General features: G+C 40.5%; 1 protein-coding gene across 1 annotated transcript in view; it reads right to left on the bottom strand.

The window, feature by feature from the left end:
* Window positions 1-320: 320 nt before the first annotated feature.
* The window catches only part of LOC143400898 (serpin B6-like), a 32,233-nt gene continuing 15,612 nt past the window's right edge, over window positions 321-16,941 (bottom strand). Inside the window, exons 2-4 of the mRNA XM_076857863.1 lie at window positions 9,813-10,015; window positions 1,353-1,508; window positions 321-1,025 (exon numbers count right to left, since the gene is read on the bottom strand). Coding sequence (XP_076713978.1) covers window positions 621-1,025; window positions 1,353-1,487 — 540 coding nt within the window. The 5' untranslated portion in view covers window positions 1,488-1,508; window positions 9,813-10,015 and the 3' untranslated portion in view covers window positions 321-620. The remainder of the gene's footprint in view (window positions 1,026-1,352; window positions 1,509-9,812; window positions 10,016-16,941) is intronic.

Here is a 16,941-nt window from a genome sequence, read left to right as displayed (position 1 = left end):
TGAACCTAGGGTAATGATGTCCATCTCATTCTACCATCTTTCCTGTCCCCATGCACTCTCCCTACCTCCTCCCTCCCTCTTGCCCAATCAAAGTTCCTCCATTTTCCCCATGTCTGCCCCCATCTGTTATGGATTAGCCTCTACTTATGAGAGAGGACATTTGGCCTTTGGTTTTTGGGGATTGGCTTAATTCACCTAGCATGACATTCTTCAACTCCATCCATGTATTTCCAAATGCCATAATTTTATTATTTTTTAATGCTGAGTAATATTCCATTGTGTATATATACCATGGTTTCTTTATGCATTCATCTATTGAAGGACATCTATGTTGTTTCCACAGTTTAGCTATTGTGAATTGAGCTGCTATGGTCATTGATATGGCTACATTACTATAGTATGCTGATTTTAAGTCCACAGAGAAGGGCAAACTCAGATCCTGGAAAAACATCTCACATGCAAACAGTAGTGAACACGGGACTCCAAAATGGGCCCTATATTTCTGAATTGTTACACTACACTGATAAGGTCACTTGGGTCACAGGCACATGGTGGAGTGTCAGAAGAAAAGTGAGTCAGAGGGTGAAAGCAGAGGACTGTACCCAGGGATGACTGTTTCCTCATGGAGAAGAAATTCGGCCGCAGAACAGCATCCCTCTGGTCCTGCTGTGCTGGATGAAGAAGAGGAAGGGGTGGTCTGTGCAGAAGCACGAAGTTAAACTTTTGCACAGCACCATGAAACTACAGGCTGTGGCAGCTGCAGCTTCAGTACCCTCCTCATTGACCTCCACAAAGGACTTGTGCACCACCTTGGACAGATGCAGGTCTCTCCTGGATGACATTCCAGAAAAATCTGCCCTGGCCTCATCAAAGGCATCGGTCATGCCCAGGCTGCGAAGGACTTCCTCCAGATCATAATTTTCCTGTAGCTTAAACCGAGGGAGGAAAACCTCCACCTCCTCTTCGTCCATCAGGTCTGGGCTGGTCCACTCTATGTATTTCTCATAAGTAAGTTCCTTCTCCACCTAGAAGGGAGTTGAACATGTCAAGACCGAGCTCGTGCTATCACACAGGGTCACGTGCGATAATGGAGATGCTCCACGTTGTGAGTGGGAGCTCACCTTGGCCAGAGGTGGTGCTAGTGGTAACCAAGGTAAATAGACAGAGCTCAGGGACAGCTCAGCAGGAGACCTTACCTAGCATCTGCAAGGCCCTGGGTTCCACCCCCAGCACAGACACAAAAAAATAAGATAAAATAAAAGGCTAATTGGGAACTGGAGAAAGCAGCTACACCAGAAACCCAATGCCCTTCCCCTGCCATCAGGGCCTCGTTGTGGCTTAGTGCTCCTTACCGTTTTCAAGTCAATGTGCTCATCGGGCAGCATGATGATCATACTCAGCTCCTCGCTGACGTAGGGAAGGACCAGAATCTTGGTGAATATTTCCCGTATATAGGTCATTTTAAAAGTAGACTTCTGAAACATCATTTGCACAGGCTTCTCCTCATTCTGGAAGGAAATGGACAACTGTTGAGTAGAAACTTGACCCAGCTGGCACACTGGACTATACCACAGAGGTAGCCCCTGTGGGCCCCAGGAACACTCTTGACCCAGCTTCTAGGACAGGCCATGAGGTTCCTCCTGAACCCCTGTTATGGTTAGACACCAAGTGTCCCCAGCGGCCAGTGTGTTAAAGGTTTTATCTACAGTGTGGAGCTATCGGGAGGTGGTGGAACCTCTAAAAGGCAGGGCCTAGTAGAAGTTAGGTCCTTGGGGCAAGTCCTTGGAGGGGACTCTGAGACCCAAGCCCTTCCTCTCTCCTTCATTTCCTGACTGAGGTGACCAGTTTTGCTTGATCAACTGCTCCCAACTTTGCCATCCACCACCCCCATGTCTAAGAGCAAAGGGTCTGCCTCATCATGGATGGGAAACTTAAATTTTGAGCTCAGATGAATCTGTCCCTTTTTAAGTGGATTATCTCATTATTTGGCACACTGAGAGAATGCTGACTAACAAACTGCCCAACTCCATGGTGCCCAGACTCACACCCAACACCTTTCTTGGTGATTTCACCTAGTCTCATGACTTTGAACTTAATCCACAAATTTACAGTTCTAGCCGGGACCTCTCCCCTGGACTCCAGGCTCATGTGTTATATTGGCTGCGTGACACCCACACTTAGACCGAAAGAAAGTCCTAGTGTCACACATGACTGTGGGCTTCTTATATCCCCTTCCTGCTCCATCTACACCACTGCCCATCACAGTTGGCAGTGACACCATGCATCCAGTTGTCAAAAGCCCTGGTGCGTCCTTGCTCATGTCTTTCTCTTACACTCTGCATCTCACTCCTTAGCAAATTATGGTGGCTCTACCTTTGAAATACAACCAAAACCTCATCTGTTGTTCTTTCTTCCACTGCCATCACCCTAACCCTGGAATACAGAGATGACCTCAGAGGGATCCCAGTGAAACATAAGTCAGATCACACCCCTCTGACTGGACACCCTTCCATGACACCCCCTCTCCTAGGAGCAAGATCTGAAGTGCTCAGTACATCCTATAGTCACAACAGCTCATCTCCCATTCCTTGTCTCTCCTCACCTCCTACTACTCTCCCTCTGCTGGTTCCTACACTCACAGGGATCTCTATGGAAAATCAGGGTCATTCTATTCCTCCCCTGTCCACTCATCCCTAAAACCTAGAGAGTGTAGCCTTGGTCTCTTCCTGGTCTTTACTCAAGTATCACCCTCTCAGTGAATGCTTCTTTGATAGACCTGACCTGCAACTGTACCTCCCAACCACAGCTTCCTGTCTGCTTCCTTTGTGACTCTGCAGCACTTACCACTGCCTAAAAACTACTAATGTCTCATTTAAGCTGTAAGTTTCATGGGGCAGACATGTTCAGAACTCAATACCTGGCACATCGTAGGCACTCAATTAACATCAGCTCAATAAATGTATAAACAAACTAATGAACAGAAATAGCAAAGGGCCATCCTCAGACCATGAGAAAAAGACAGAGGACAGTGACCACATCCTACCCTACAATACTGCTTAACTCATGAGTACTCCACAGTTTGATACCAGCAGATACTCTGAAATTTTTCTAATTCCATGCAACAGGCCCAGCTGAGGGAGCTCCCTAGTTCTCTGGCACAGCACACCATTTGTATCAAATGCAGTAAACCAAAGACATATCTGCTGTCACTTTCTGTCTCCGCCTTGTTGAGCTTGCCTGAATTAGACCTCAGCCACAACAGTCTCCTGCCCTCGGCTCCTCAGACATGTCCTTGGCCAGAACTAGGCACACTTTTTCTACAAATGGGTGGACAGTAAATATTTTGGCGTTTGTGCTACAGAGAATTTCTGTCATAACTACTGGATTCTACTGTTGTGACACATATAAACAAGTAAGTATGTGTGTGCACCAACAAAACTTTATCTGGTAAACTTGATATGGGCCGGCTTTGGCCCACAGGCCTCAGGGTGCTGACCCCACCTTATTCAATTTCTCTGCATTCCCCTCCAGGACCCAAGGTCTCCAATCTTATAATAGAAAAGAATCCAATCTTGGTAATTTAATGACTCACTAAATATATAATTGTGTTAGTAAGTTAATCTTGTTTAGAAATGAGGAATCCAAATAAAAATCCTTATCAACTTAAAATCCATGTCCCTGGAGACACCCCTGCCACACACTCTGTGGGCTGGTACAGTCAATCCCTGCTGCAGCTCCACCCTCTCCCTCTACTGCAGAAAGCAAGGTAAACTTCTTCACCGCTCTGTACCAAGCAGAAGCCACGTGAGAGCAGTTCTGGTTTCCCTCTGAATACAATGGCAGAACCTCCAAAGAAGGCTTTTAGCTCTCCATCATCTGTCCTTCCTGCTCCATCCTGCCTGGACAGTGGAGGCAGTATCTGAGCCCTCCTGTGAGCACGAGGAAGAGGTCACAGGCTGAGGTGGCAGAGCAGGGAGAGCTGGTTCCCAAGAGCCTCACCCCAGTGTCACATCAGCCCTGGGTTCTCCTCTCCTCTGGGTCTCCTGGGTGGTGAGATGAGCTGTGAGCTAAACTGCAGAGATCTGAGCTAAACTGCAGAGATCTGAGCTAAACTTCAGAGATCTGTGGTTTCTGTTGTTTAGAGTTGAATGAAGCCCTAACACACATATTGTTAAAAATGAATTTCAAGGAGAAAAAATCATATTTTAAGGGAAAACAGGACAGTTCATTTCAGAATACATCTCAACACAAAATGTATGTCTTGGAAAACTGAAGGTTCAGATCCAAGTGGATGAGGAAGATCTAACTTATGGTTAGTGATCAAGAACACGTTAGTCCATCCTGTCGGCTTTGCAGCATGTCAAAAAAAAATCTCTATAATTAAAAAGACTTTTTAAAAATTGGATTCTGTGAGAGAAAGACACCAGGCCATCTGCAAACACCTTCCAAGCTGAAGGTGGTTAAACTCAAGAGTCTAATTCTACGTATGTATTTCTTTGCTTGTTTTTAAACAAAAAAATGTAATGGTGTTATCCTTACAAACAAAAGAAGACTGAAGATCAGTGATTGGTTCAGTATTTCCTGAGCATCAGCTATCATAACTCCTCGATAACTTCCAGCTACATAGAGGTCAAGCACTTATATGACAGCCATCTGCCCTGGGATGGTTTTTCAAGCAAAGTGAAAAGTCCTTCAACCACTGCTATGTCTTGTAGAGACCTATCAAGGGGTGTATTGACAGGTTATATAAAGGGCAGATACCAGGTGGGGTTTCCAGTGGGGACACAGCAGTTAAAAAAGGAGTGTGAAGGTACTGAAGTGAATGGGGAGGATCCAGGTCCGCCAGGACCCTCATACACCAAATTTGGAGTTTGAACTTTTTCTCAAAAGTTATGAGAATCCAAGAAAGACTTAAAGTTAGCCTGAGAGCTACACCATCAGATTTGCCTAGTATATGAACACACCTAGTAGATTAACACACCAGGTGATAGTAAGGGGGGGCCTCCAAAGCAGAAACTCAATAATGTGCTGATTTAGAGAGGTAATTTACAAATTAATACATAGAATGAACCTAAAATTCACCTTCTCAGTTTTGGGCCATCTTTAATGTCCCAAATATCAAATAAATTTCATGAATGGCTGGATCTTTATGGGAGTTGCTGAGCCTCAAGAGGTAACTGGGAGGAAGCTGAGCTGCAATAACTGTGGAGAGAAAGTTAATCCAGCAAGAGCTACCACTCCTCTGCACTCTGAATCAAGGGACACTGAACACAGAAAGTAGAACATAGGAAAATGAGCCATTTTGCACCACCCTGTGACCACAACTTCCTGTGATAACAGAAAAATGAGCACCATCAAAAATGGTGTCCCAGGTGACTACAGAGCACCTGAGATCAGTGCAGCTGCAGAACTGAATATTCTCTTTTATTTTATTTTGATTAATTACATGTGTCTAGAGATTGCCAGTGCTGCTGAACATCTCAGTTTGGAGTAATAAGCAATTCTCAAAAAACGAGCAGGGCTATGATTCGGCTCAGTGGTAAAGCATTTGCTCAGCATGGAAAAAGCCCTTGGTTGTATCCTCAGCATCACAAAAAAAGAAAGGAAAAAGAAGTTCAAAGTGTTTTACTAACATATCCTATGAAATGATAATGACATTGATGAACACATACATTCTACCATGTTAAAATAGAAAATCTGTGGAATATAAGTGTGCTTACAACCCATTACAATGGCATTGCATTATGAAATTATTTTCTAATCTTCCTTTTGAACAGTTTATGGCACCATATTTGATTTCTATTTATTTATAAGGCAAGATTTCGCATTTCTCCTTCAGTATTGCACAGACACAGGTGTTAGGAACACAAGTTCTTTGATTTATTAGCTGGGTGGCCTTAAAAAGGTTAATTAGTGTCTCTGCCTCTTCGTTTGCCCCATAAATGGGACGGCACTGGCTGTATGAAGCCCCCAGAGTTACTTTGAGGCCCAGCTGAATTACTTTCATTATTACTACTTTATCCAATGTTACTGAATTCTCAACATATTGTGGGCATTTAAAAGGAGAACTTCCTGTATCATTCCATTTCATTCTCACAGAGTTCTTGCTTTACCAATTTCACTGTTCTGTTTTTTAAAAATTTTAAATCTTTCAATCTAAGAAAATAGTCTGAAAGCAAACTGATCATTCAAATATTGATAACTTGCCATATTTGTGGATTTTTTTTAACAACTTTTAAACACCCTAGGAAATAACTACCTGCTATTCAAGTTACTATTACAAAAACAATGAATAATCAAACTCAAGGAATATGTAATTTTACATTATGGTTGGTATTCAATTTTTGGAAGTTTAAAAAAATGAATGACAAATATTTCTAATCTCCTTATTTTGTATACTAATATAAATTTTTAAATATCAATAGTTTTCTTAAAATATCCACCCAAAAAATGAAAGAAAATTAAAGCAGCCAATCATGTGAGTGTGTTGGAATTTCTGTTTATATAAAAGGCTTGAAGAGGGTGATGATACCTATAAAGTAGCTAAGACTAATTAAATAAGTAAAACAGATTATAAAAAATCATACTGTGATAGTTATCAATATTTGAACCTATGCTTGTTTATGTTCATTTTATATCACTTCCTTTTAAAACAATTAATTTAGTTTAAAATAGTTTTGAAAAATGAGAAAAAATCATACAAAACATTGATATCTCATACAAAAACTCTTATAAATCAATAAGAAAAGGGAATACAGATCAAGAGAAAAATGTGCACAGAATATGTAAATAAACAACATACAGAAAACATATACAGTTTGAATATTCCAAAATGTACATGTGCAGAAATATTTTACATTTTGGCACTTTCCAATTATGGATTTTAGGATTATTCTCCAGAAGCCTTTGGTCTCAGACTAGGGTAGCACTGTTGATCCCTCTTGTTCTGGGGCTTCAGCTTCTTGGACTGTGCAGCTATTGGTTCTTCCAGCTCTCTAGCCTGCACATGGCCATTGTGGACTATCCAGCTTCTGGTCCTGTAAGCCAATCTAATAAGTTCCCCTTTTATAATTATACTTCCTGTTGATTCTGTTCCTCTAGAGAACTCTCAAACAGGGGGGAAACTGTGTCTATACTGAGCATATGTGGTATAACAATTATCTACCAAATATTTACTTTGTATTGGGTATTAAAAGTGATCTTGAAATGACCTAAATATATGGGAAGATGTATAGACTCTGCAAATACTATTCCATTTTATATAAGGGACTCAAGCACATGCAGATTTTGATGTCTGCAAGAGCTCTATCTTAAATCCATGAAGGATTTGTTCTAGTACTATTTCAAATTTGAAGGATTGATTCTAATTATTTAAATTAAAGAAATGTTTACAAATCACATAGGTTAATATCACGAGGCTCAGCAGCCTTCTAAAAACCTTTTTCAGCATAAAGTTGCTTAACACATCTTTCCCCCTTTGTATAACACAATCTTAACAGGCTCATGATGAAAAATAGAATCAAAATAAAAAATATCAGGTTTTTAATCATATATGATAGGAATACACAATTGGAGAACTATTCTAGTGAGTTAGTAGTTCTGGTGTTCATGTGACCAAGGCCTGGGACTTGATTTGTCTATAATCCAACATGAAAATCAGTTTGAACTGGCACCACCTGAAATGCTTATAGGGCCTTTCTTGCTCTTTTTAGCCATTTACTACAGGGGGCAGAAACAGGTGCTGGAAATCTCTTTTTTTGTTGTTTTTCTATTTTGGTTCCTTTTGTTTATTTTTTTTGTCATTGTTGTTGTTGTTTTCATGCTAGGATTGAACCCAGGGTCTCCTGAATGTTAAGCACAGCATGTGCTCTACCACCAAGCTGCACCTGCACAGTGGCTGTGATGGTGATCTTTAATATGACTCTTGGCAAACCAGTTTCCAGATAAAGGATAAAGGTTACCACTGATGATAAAGAGTAAAGATGGGGCTGGGATTGTGGCTCAGTGGCAGAGTGCTTACCTCGTGCATATGAGGCACTGGGTCTGATCCTCAGCACCACATAAAAATAAATATAAAATAAAATAAAGGTAACCTTTACTCTTCTATTTAAAAAAATAGAAGAGTAAAGGTTATCACTTGCTACCTTGGAATTTTTCTTCTTTCCTCTCTTCCTCATTTAATGAGGAACTGAATAACTGGTAAATATATTCTTCTCCCTAGGTGGGGTCAAGAAAGAGGAAGGAATGATATGCAGGAACAAATCCATGAATGCTGAGTATCATCTGCAACTTAGTTTTCCCTAAGACTTTTGTGTCTGTATCTTCCCCCATGGAATGTCCCCAGGTGTCCTGGAAGCTAAATTTGGAGGGCCAGTAAGCCATTTCAGTGCCAGGCAATAGCTGGAGAAGGAGTGCCACTATCAGAGGAGGATAAGCAGTGGAATAACAAGGGTGCCCAGTCATTTGCAGAAGATTACTCAGCTGTTACTCAGAGGTTACCAGTGATTCATTGGTGTCTAATACTTAAAAAAATTTACTATAAAACTAGTCATGACAACAGAAAGATCTGATCCCAAAAAAGGTCTCTTAACTCCAGCTTTAATTGGTCCCTGAGGCTAACAATGATGGGCAACCGCTCTTACATGGTAACAACTTGACATTTTCTTTTTCCAAACATCCCTGGATGGTTTTGAAAGGACTTCAGTACTCCATGCAAAATAAAAGCTTTCTTGGCAGCTAGACAGCAATCTGAATTTACAATCAATAAACTGGAAATAAAGATGTACCGGGAATCTGGTCATAAGTACTAACACAGCTTGTTTTACTTCCGTATTTGGAATTGTTTCAATTAAATATTTTGTTTTTCTGGTTTCTGTTCTGTTTATTTTTCTTTTATATTATTAAACCCAGGGCCTCAAGCTTGCTGAACATATGCTTTACCACTAGGTCTATATATATTGTATATTTGTAAGCAAATATTAGATTGTTAGATATAATACATTGACAAAGACACCTTGGAAAAGAATGTTGCCTCCCATTTAGCTTATTGAATTCAAAGTACATTAGGTATCAGAGCATCAGACTGGAACTCACATGTGAATGAATCAAACAATAGAAACTAGCCAGGCATGGTGGCAGGTACCTGTAGGCCCAGCCACTCGGGGAGCCAAGGTTGTATGATCACTTGATCCAGGAGTTTGAGACCTACCTGGGCAACACAGCAAGACCTCATCTCAAAAGAAAGAAAGAAAGAGAGAGGGAAAGACAAAGAAAGAAAAGAGGAGAGAAAAAAAAAGACATGTTTGTCTATAAAGGGGAGTGGAATTGTGACTCAGTAGCAAAGCACTTCACATTTGTGAGCCACTGGTTCAATCGTCAGCACCACATAAAAAATAAATAATAAATATTTATTTATAAAAATAAATAATAAAGGTATTCATCTATAACTTAAAAAATTTTTAAATAAATAAAGGGCTTGGAATGTGGCTCAGTGGTTAACTGCCCCTGGGTTCAATCCCTGGACAAAAAAAAAAAAAAAAAAATACAGCAATTATTACCAATTTTGACCCCAAACTGGGTCCTTTTTCTCTCTTGGAAATACAGAGCCAATAAATAAGACCCATATCCAACTCAGGAGCAAGGAAAGGTTTATTGTTGGTCAAAGAATAGAAGAAACAGAAGACAAGGCCTTGAAAATCAGTTCCTTGGCTCATTGGGTATGGAAAATCCTAGACAGAGGATAAAATAAATGAGATAAGAAGATTCCTTTTTTTACTAGTCTATCCCTCCCCCTCTAGAAATTTGAGCACCACCTCTTTCTGCTCCTTTTATATTTCTTTCTGGTCATCATCATGGCGACTGTCAACCTTCATGGCACTGGAGAGTGTCATTTACCACGCAGATGGAATTATAATGAATTTGGAGGTTATCAGGAGGTCACTCGGGCAGTCATCCTAGATCCAACCCATTTTGGCCAGCCCCCTTGAGGAGGACTTCTGGTCTTCAGGCTTCTGTCCTTAAAGATAACAAGATTAGGGTGGGATCAAAATTCAGCAAGGTTGTGTAGGCATCAACCCCTCACCACATCACCTGCCCAGTCCCCCTCCCCGTCCACTGGTACACAACAGTGATTCAGGACCTTGAGGCAGGAGGGTCACAGTTTCAATGTCAGCCTCAATAACTTAGCAAGGCCCTATCTCAAAATAAAAAATAAAAAGGGGATGAATTTGGCTCCATGGTTAAGTGCACCTGAGATCAATCCCTGGTACCAAAACAAACAATTATAAAAAACCTAGATTCTGGTTTTAAATTCAGTGGATTAAATTTTTATTTTTGAAAGCCCTGCAAATAATTTTTCTTAAATTATAATTTAAGAATAATTAATTACATGTACATTTTTAGCATAATTACATGTACATTTCATTTATAACATTTGTCCTTCAGAAACCTGCAACCTGCTTAGACAATCTGCAATTTGTTTACAACTTTAGCTTTTGAGCTTTTGGCCTATTTTTTCTTCCCATTTGAAACAATCCAGTCATTTTACATTAGGACAAAAATCATACTTTATTATACAGAATCCTGCTTCATTCAAAAACATTCTCTAAAAGATATATCCTCATCCTGGTAACTTTCTTTGTATCTTTTCCCCTTACATTTTGTTTGAAGTAAAAAGTTGTTCTGACTTGTTTCTCTCTTACGTGTAAATTTACATTTTGAAACAATCCATTTAAGATTTAGACAAATTACTCCTTTCCAACAAGATAAAATACTACACTTTCCAGTATTTTCATCAAAATGCAGCTTAAAGTCTTTGTCTTTTTTCTTTCTGTATAGAATTGCACTTTAACAGACTTTTTAATATTTATCTTCTAGGTGTAGATGGACACAACACAATGCCTTTATTTTTTTTATGGTGCTGAGGATGGAACCCGGGTCTCGCCCATGCTAAGGGAGCACTTTACCGCTGAACCACAATCCCAGCCCAAGAATTGCACTTTAATACATGTTAATTAGAACATAAACTCTTAGAAACCTTTATGTTGGTTTCTGGTACCAGGGATTGAACCCAGGGATGCTCAACCACTGAGCCAAATATCCCCAACCCTTTTTTATATTTTATTTAGAGACAGTGTCTCACTAAATTGTTTAGGGCCTAACTAAATTGCTGAGGCTGGCTTTGAACTTGAGATCCTCCTGGCTCAACTTTCTGAGCTGCTGGGATTACAGGTGGGCACCACTGCCACTAGAGAAAACTTATTTTTAAGTAAAGATCCAGGGAAAAGCAATAGTAAGTTACTTTCCTTTATACCAACAGTTTTTTAAAATACATTTAATTAATAGATAGATAGAATCTTGTTTTAACTTTAGGAATCCAAGACTGCTTGAATTTATATTTAGCAATTGATTTTTCAGCATTGTAATATATAAATGACTCAGATGTTTTATCTCCATCTACATAAACATTTATCCCCTATATTTACCTAATTCACCCATTTTTAGATTACCCATGAAAACCAAGATATCAGACAAGCATAATCAATGCCTTATTTATTTGTTAAACCTAAACATTGTAGTGTATTTAAAACAGAAATCAATGGACATTGAATCTTAAACACCTAACAGATCAATATAATCCTGAATGGCCAGCAACCTAGGCAAAAAAATTATTTACAATTTTAGACATCTTTAATTTTATCTTACCAACAAATTTAAATTAGCTCATTTGTGAGATATATTACATTAGATTTTACTTATGAGAAAGAGTAATATGGTAATATTAACTTACAAAATGAGAGTTGAATACAAACTATATTCATGAAAAACTGAACCAAGCCAAGGTCATCTGTTTATATGACTGTTGTTGTTTGGATCTGGAATATCCCCCAAAAGCTCATGTGTTGAGGGCTTGGTCCCCAATGAGCAATGTCCAGAGATCAGGTTTTGGGGAAGTGATTGGATCATAGTGGTTCTGACCTTATCAGTGGATTAATCCATTTTGAAGGATTAATGGAATGAATTAACTACTAGGAGGAGGTAGAAACTATAGGCAGGTTGGACAAGGTTAGAGTTCACTGAGGATGTGCCTCTTATCCCCGATTCCCCTCAACCCCGCCTCCAACTCTCTCCTTCCTGGCTGCCATGAGCTGAGATCTTTCTTCTGCCATGCCTTTCTTTCTTTTTGTTCTAATTAGTTATACATGACAGCAGAATGTATTTCAACTCGTAGTACACAAATGGAGCACAACTTCTCATATCTCCAGCTGTTCAGCATGCAGAGTCACACAATTTGTGCAATAATACATGTACATAAGGTAATAATGATCATCTCATTCTACCATCCTTCCCACCCTCAAATCCCCCCCTTCCCTGCCCCCACCAATCCAAATTCCTCCATTCTTCACCCCCCACACACACATCCTAGCCAACACTTATTGTGGCTTGTATTCTTGAAAATTGCCATTCTGACTGGAGTGAGATGAAATCTTAGAGTAGTTTTGATTGCATTTCTCTAATTGCTGGTGATGTTGAACATTTTTTCATATATTTATTGATCGATTGTGTAAAATATGTGAAGTTGAGTTCTTTAGCCCATTTATTTATTGGATTATTTGGATTTTAGGTGTTAAGTTTTTGAATTCTTTATATATCCTGGAGATTATTGCTCTGATGTGTGTATGGAAAAGATTTTCTCCCATTCTGTAGGCTCTGCCTTCTTGTTACTGTGTCCTTTGCTATGAAGAAGCTTTTTAGTTTGAGTCTATCCCATTTATTGATTCTTGATTTTACTTCTTGAGCTTTAGGAGTCTTGTGAAGAAAGTCAGTTCCTAAGCCAACATGGTGAGATTTGGGCCTACTTTTTCTTCTATTACATGCTGCGTTTCTGTTCTAGTTTGAGTTGATTTTTGTGCAGGGTGAGAGAGAGAGGTTTGGGGGATTTTTTTTAATTGCTTTTATTTTTTAAATACATGACAGTGGAATGCATCACAATTCTTATTACACATATAGAACATAATTTTTCATATCTCTGTTTGTATATAAAGTATGTTCATACCAATTCACGTCTTCATACATGTACTTTGGATAATGATGTCCATCATATTCCACCATCATTGCTAATCCCCTGCCTCCTCCCTTCCCCTCCCACCCCTCTGCCCTATCTAGACAGATAGAGGTTTTATTTAATTTTGCTACATATGAATTTCCAGTTTTCCCAGAACTATTTGTTGAAATGTTTTAACTCAGGCATGCTGGACAAACAAAAATATCTACTTAAGGGGCTAGGGATATAGCTCAGTTGATAGAGTGCCTGCCTTGCATGCATAAGGCCCTGGGATCAACCCCCAGTACCACACACACACACACACACACATAAACACAAACACACACACACACAAAGAATATCTACTTAAGTGCACATAACACAAAAGTGAATTTATCATAAGAAGTGCCATAAGATATGAAGGTAAACTCAATAAAAAATAATTACAAAATTTCTGCCAAAAATAAATATAAAAATTTCTGCCAATAAATATAAAAATTTTGCCCAAAATGAAGCAGCTAGGGAAATCCTAGCCCTAAGAATTCCAGGGGCAGTTTACGTTGGTGAATGCTGGATTCGGATGTGTTCAATGTTACCTCCAGAACTCATTTTGTGAGAGGGCTTTCTGATGACTGGAACAAGAGTCAGTGAAATAATAGGACTGTCCCTGCAGTCATCAAGTTCATATCTTAGCCCCTATGAAAAACACAGAACAAAACCAATATACAAAACAAAAACAAAAAAACACATTAAACAACTACATTAAGGCAGAATGCACTTCCAGATCATGTCAGGGCCAGACAAGATATCCCAATATCCCAAAGAGTGTGATAGCCCATAAGGTAGGATGTGGCCTGGATCTTCAGTCCTAAGACCCCCCAAAAGAATTTCTTCTGCCCAGGTACTTAATGTGGGCTGTGATCTCACAGATACCCACTCAGAGACATCCTTCTGTCTGCCTTTATTTTATCAAAAAAAGGTTAAGACAAAGAGACCTAGAAGTTGAGAACTGGCTGCCCAGAGTGTGAGGAGAAAAACAACAGAAGAGAATGTTCTTAGAAGACCATGGCCAAGGGCCAGAGGGAGCCAGTGTTGGACTCAGAAGAGTGCACAGGAAGAGAGGCTCTGAAGAAAGTAAATGGACATGAACCACCACTTACCAGAAGCTGCAGTTAAGACAGAGACCAGTAGATAAAGGTGAACGGGTCTCCCCAGCTGGTTCCATCAGGGGTGAGGGAAAGAAGATCCTTAATGAAAGGGACAAAGTTTGGGGAGCAAAAGGAGAGAGTAGAGTAAAAGGTAGGGATGATTTTACTGGTTTAGGAACCAGTTGTTGAGAAGAGTAAAAGGAAAAGACAGAGCCCAGAGACTAGGGTGTTAGGTAGCTAGTCAGCCATGATGGGTGAGCAGGGCAGGGACAAGGAAGGGAGACTGAAAGTCACAGGAGCCTTATCTGACAGACAGGCACCTGGAAGATGGAGGCTTGGTAAGTTACAGGATGGTGGCACATGCCTGTAATCCCAGTAGCTCAGGAGTCTGAGGCAGGGGGATCCTAGATTCAAGGCCAGTCTCAGCAACTTAGCAAGGTCCTAAGCAACTTAGCAAAACCCTGTCTCAAGAGCTGTGGATGTGGCTCAGTGATAAAGTGCCCCTGGGTATGATCCCCCCAAAGATAAACTTAAAATAACCCTTTTTACTCTAAACTTTTAAAATTTGGATTCATCAAGACTTAGTGCTGCAGAAAGGCATATGTATCCAAAAAATGTACATAAGCCTAAAGTACTTTGGAAAGATATTCTAACAGGACAATGGAAAGGTCCTGACCCAGTGATTGTCTGGAGTCGGGGTTCTGTTTGTGTTTTTCCACAGGGAGAACAGCAGCCAATTTGGATTCCAGAGAGTTTTGGGGAGGCAGAGGAGGTGGATTGGGGCAGAGAACGTGGATTTCCCCAGAACGTGTTTGTAGAGGGCCAGTGTGAGATCGGGAATAAAGAATTGCTGTTTGAATCTACAAAGCTGTGAGTGGCTCGTGATTTTGTGCCCAGCCAGACTGCAGCACCCAGGATCTCCCCTGCCAACAAAAACCCCTTCCACAACCATGGTTAATTACATCCCCTTAAAGAAAAACTTGCTTCAAGATCATGTCATACCCTACAAGTGACCTGGACCCTCCCTTTTCACCAAAACTACCTCCACCACTTCTTGTGACCTGGACAACCCAGGTCTGCTGAGGGCTATTCAAAGGGTAACAAACAGATAAAAGAAGCATGAAAAATGGAGTCAAGAACACTGGGACTCAAAAAGTCTTAAAAACCCCCTTTCTGAGAGGACCCACTCTCTCCCTTGACAGTGTCCTCTTTTCCCTTTTCCTGTCCCTTCAATAAACTTAGCCTGCAACTCTGAGTGGGATGTCTGGAGTCTTTCTGGCGTGATCATATGAACTGGTGAGAAAAATGGCTGCCTCAGCTCCAAGGCTGGTGTTTGCCCTGAAATCAACAGCATCCAGAAGCTGACACCGAGGAAGAGGAGCGTTTGAATTGAAGGTGGTGGACCTCAGTGAAGGTCACCTCTTATTGCCATGTCAACAGTCACCCAGTGGCAGTGGAAGGCACAGATACCAAAGTGAGTGGGACACAGGCATGGGAAGAGACACATGGAGGCAGCCTCTTAGAAAACCCAGGAAACTTAGCTGTGAAGAATGAGAGCCAGACTGCCACCCAGAGCTGGAGGTGGGCTGGAAAGAGGGTTGTGTTTTAAGGAGACAACAGAGTTGAGCATGTCATTTGCCTCCTGAAGACTGACAATCAGAAATAACTAGCAGAATACTGGGAAATGAGGAAGTTGTCTGATTTAAAGGAGAATCTACTGAAAATAGTTGCTTTATCAAGAGTACAATGGTGAAGCACAGCAATGCTGCTTATTTATATCCTGACAAGTTTTTATTATTATAGTTTTATTTTTGCAGATAGTATGCTAGGCAAGTGCTGTACCTCTGAGTTACACCTCCAGCCCCCTCACCTTCAACTTATTTTATATCACCTTTAATCCAATGGCTTCAATCACCTTTCCCCACACCTTAACTCATCTTGCTTTTCCATCCCACAAATGCCCCTAAAAAACATCATCAGGGAGGCATATTTGAGGCTTGGTCTTCTGATCCATGCTCAGCCACTTTGGGAATATACTTTGTTTCTTTTGCAAAACTCCTTTTGCCAGTGACCAGGCATTCTGTGCTGCAGATCAAACAGGCCTGGTTCTACAGCAGGCCCTCAGTGCCCTACCTTCTCTCTCTCTCTTTTTTTTTTTTTTTTCATAACAAGAGATGCTCATCTCCTTATCTGGGCTAGAATTACTGGGTGATCCATTTCAAAATGCAAATAGAGACCCAAGTGAGCCAGTGCCCACTGTGTCAGGATAGGACAGGGCAGCTTTGCTGAAGGGAACTGGAAAAATTTGCTAAGGAGCTCAAGAATACTGCTTATAAATGCCAATTTAGAGAGACTTAACATGAGCTGGGAATGGTGGCACATACCTGTAATCCCAGCCACTCAGGAAGCTGAGGCAGGAGGATTGCAAGTTCAAGGTCAGCCTCAGCAATTTAGCGTGGCCCTAAGTACTTAGCAAGATTCCCTCTTAAAATTATAAATAAAAAGGGCTGGGGGTGTAGCTGAGTGATAAAATGCCTCTGGAGTCAAATCCAAGAACTAAAAGATAGTAGACTGAGTGAGAGAGAAACCTAGCATGTTTGACCAGAATAGTCCTGACCCTGTGACAATCAAATTCCTAAAACTAAAAATAAAGGAAACAAAACCTGTTGAGAATAGGTTCAAAGATTATGAGGCTAATTTCAGTTTTCCTGTGGTTGGAGCCATGGAGCATCAAGCTCCTCAAGACCCTGC

This window comes from Callospermophilus lateralis, chromosome 6 (genome assembly GCF_048772815.1).
Source record: "Callospermophilus lateralis isolate mCalLat2 chromosome 6, mCalLat2.hap1, whole genome shotgun sequence".
Lineage (NCBI taxonomy): Eukaryota > Metazoa > Chordata > Mammalia > Rodentia > Sciuridae > Callospermophilus > Callospermophilus lateralis.
This window is presented reverse-complemented; position numbering and strand designations above follow the sequence as displayed.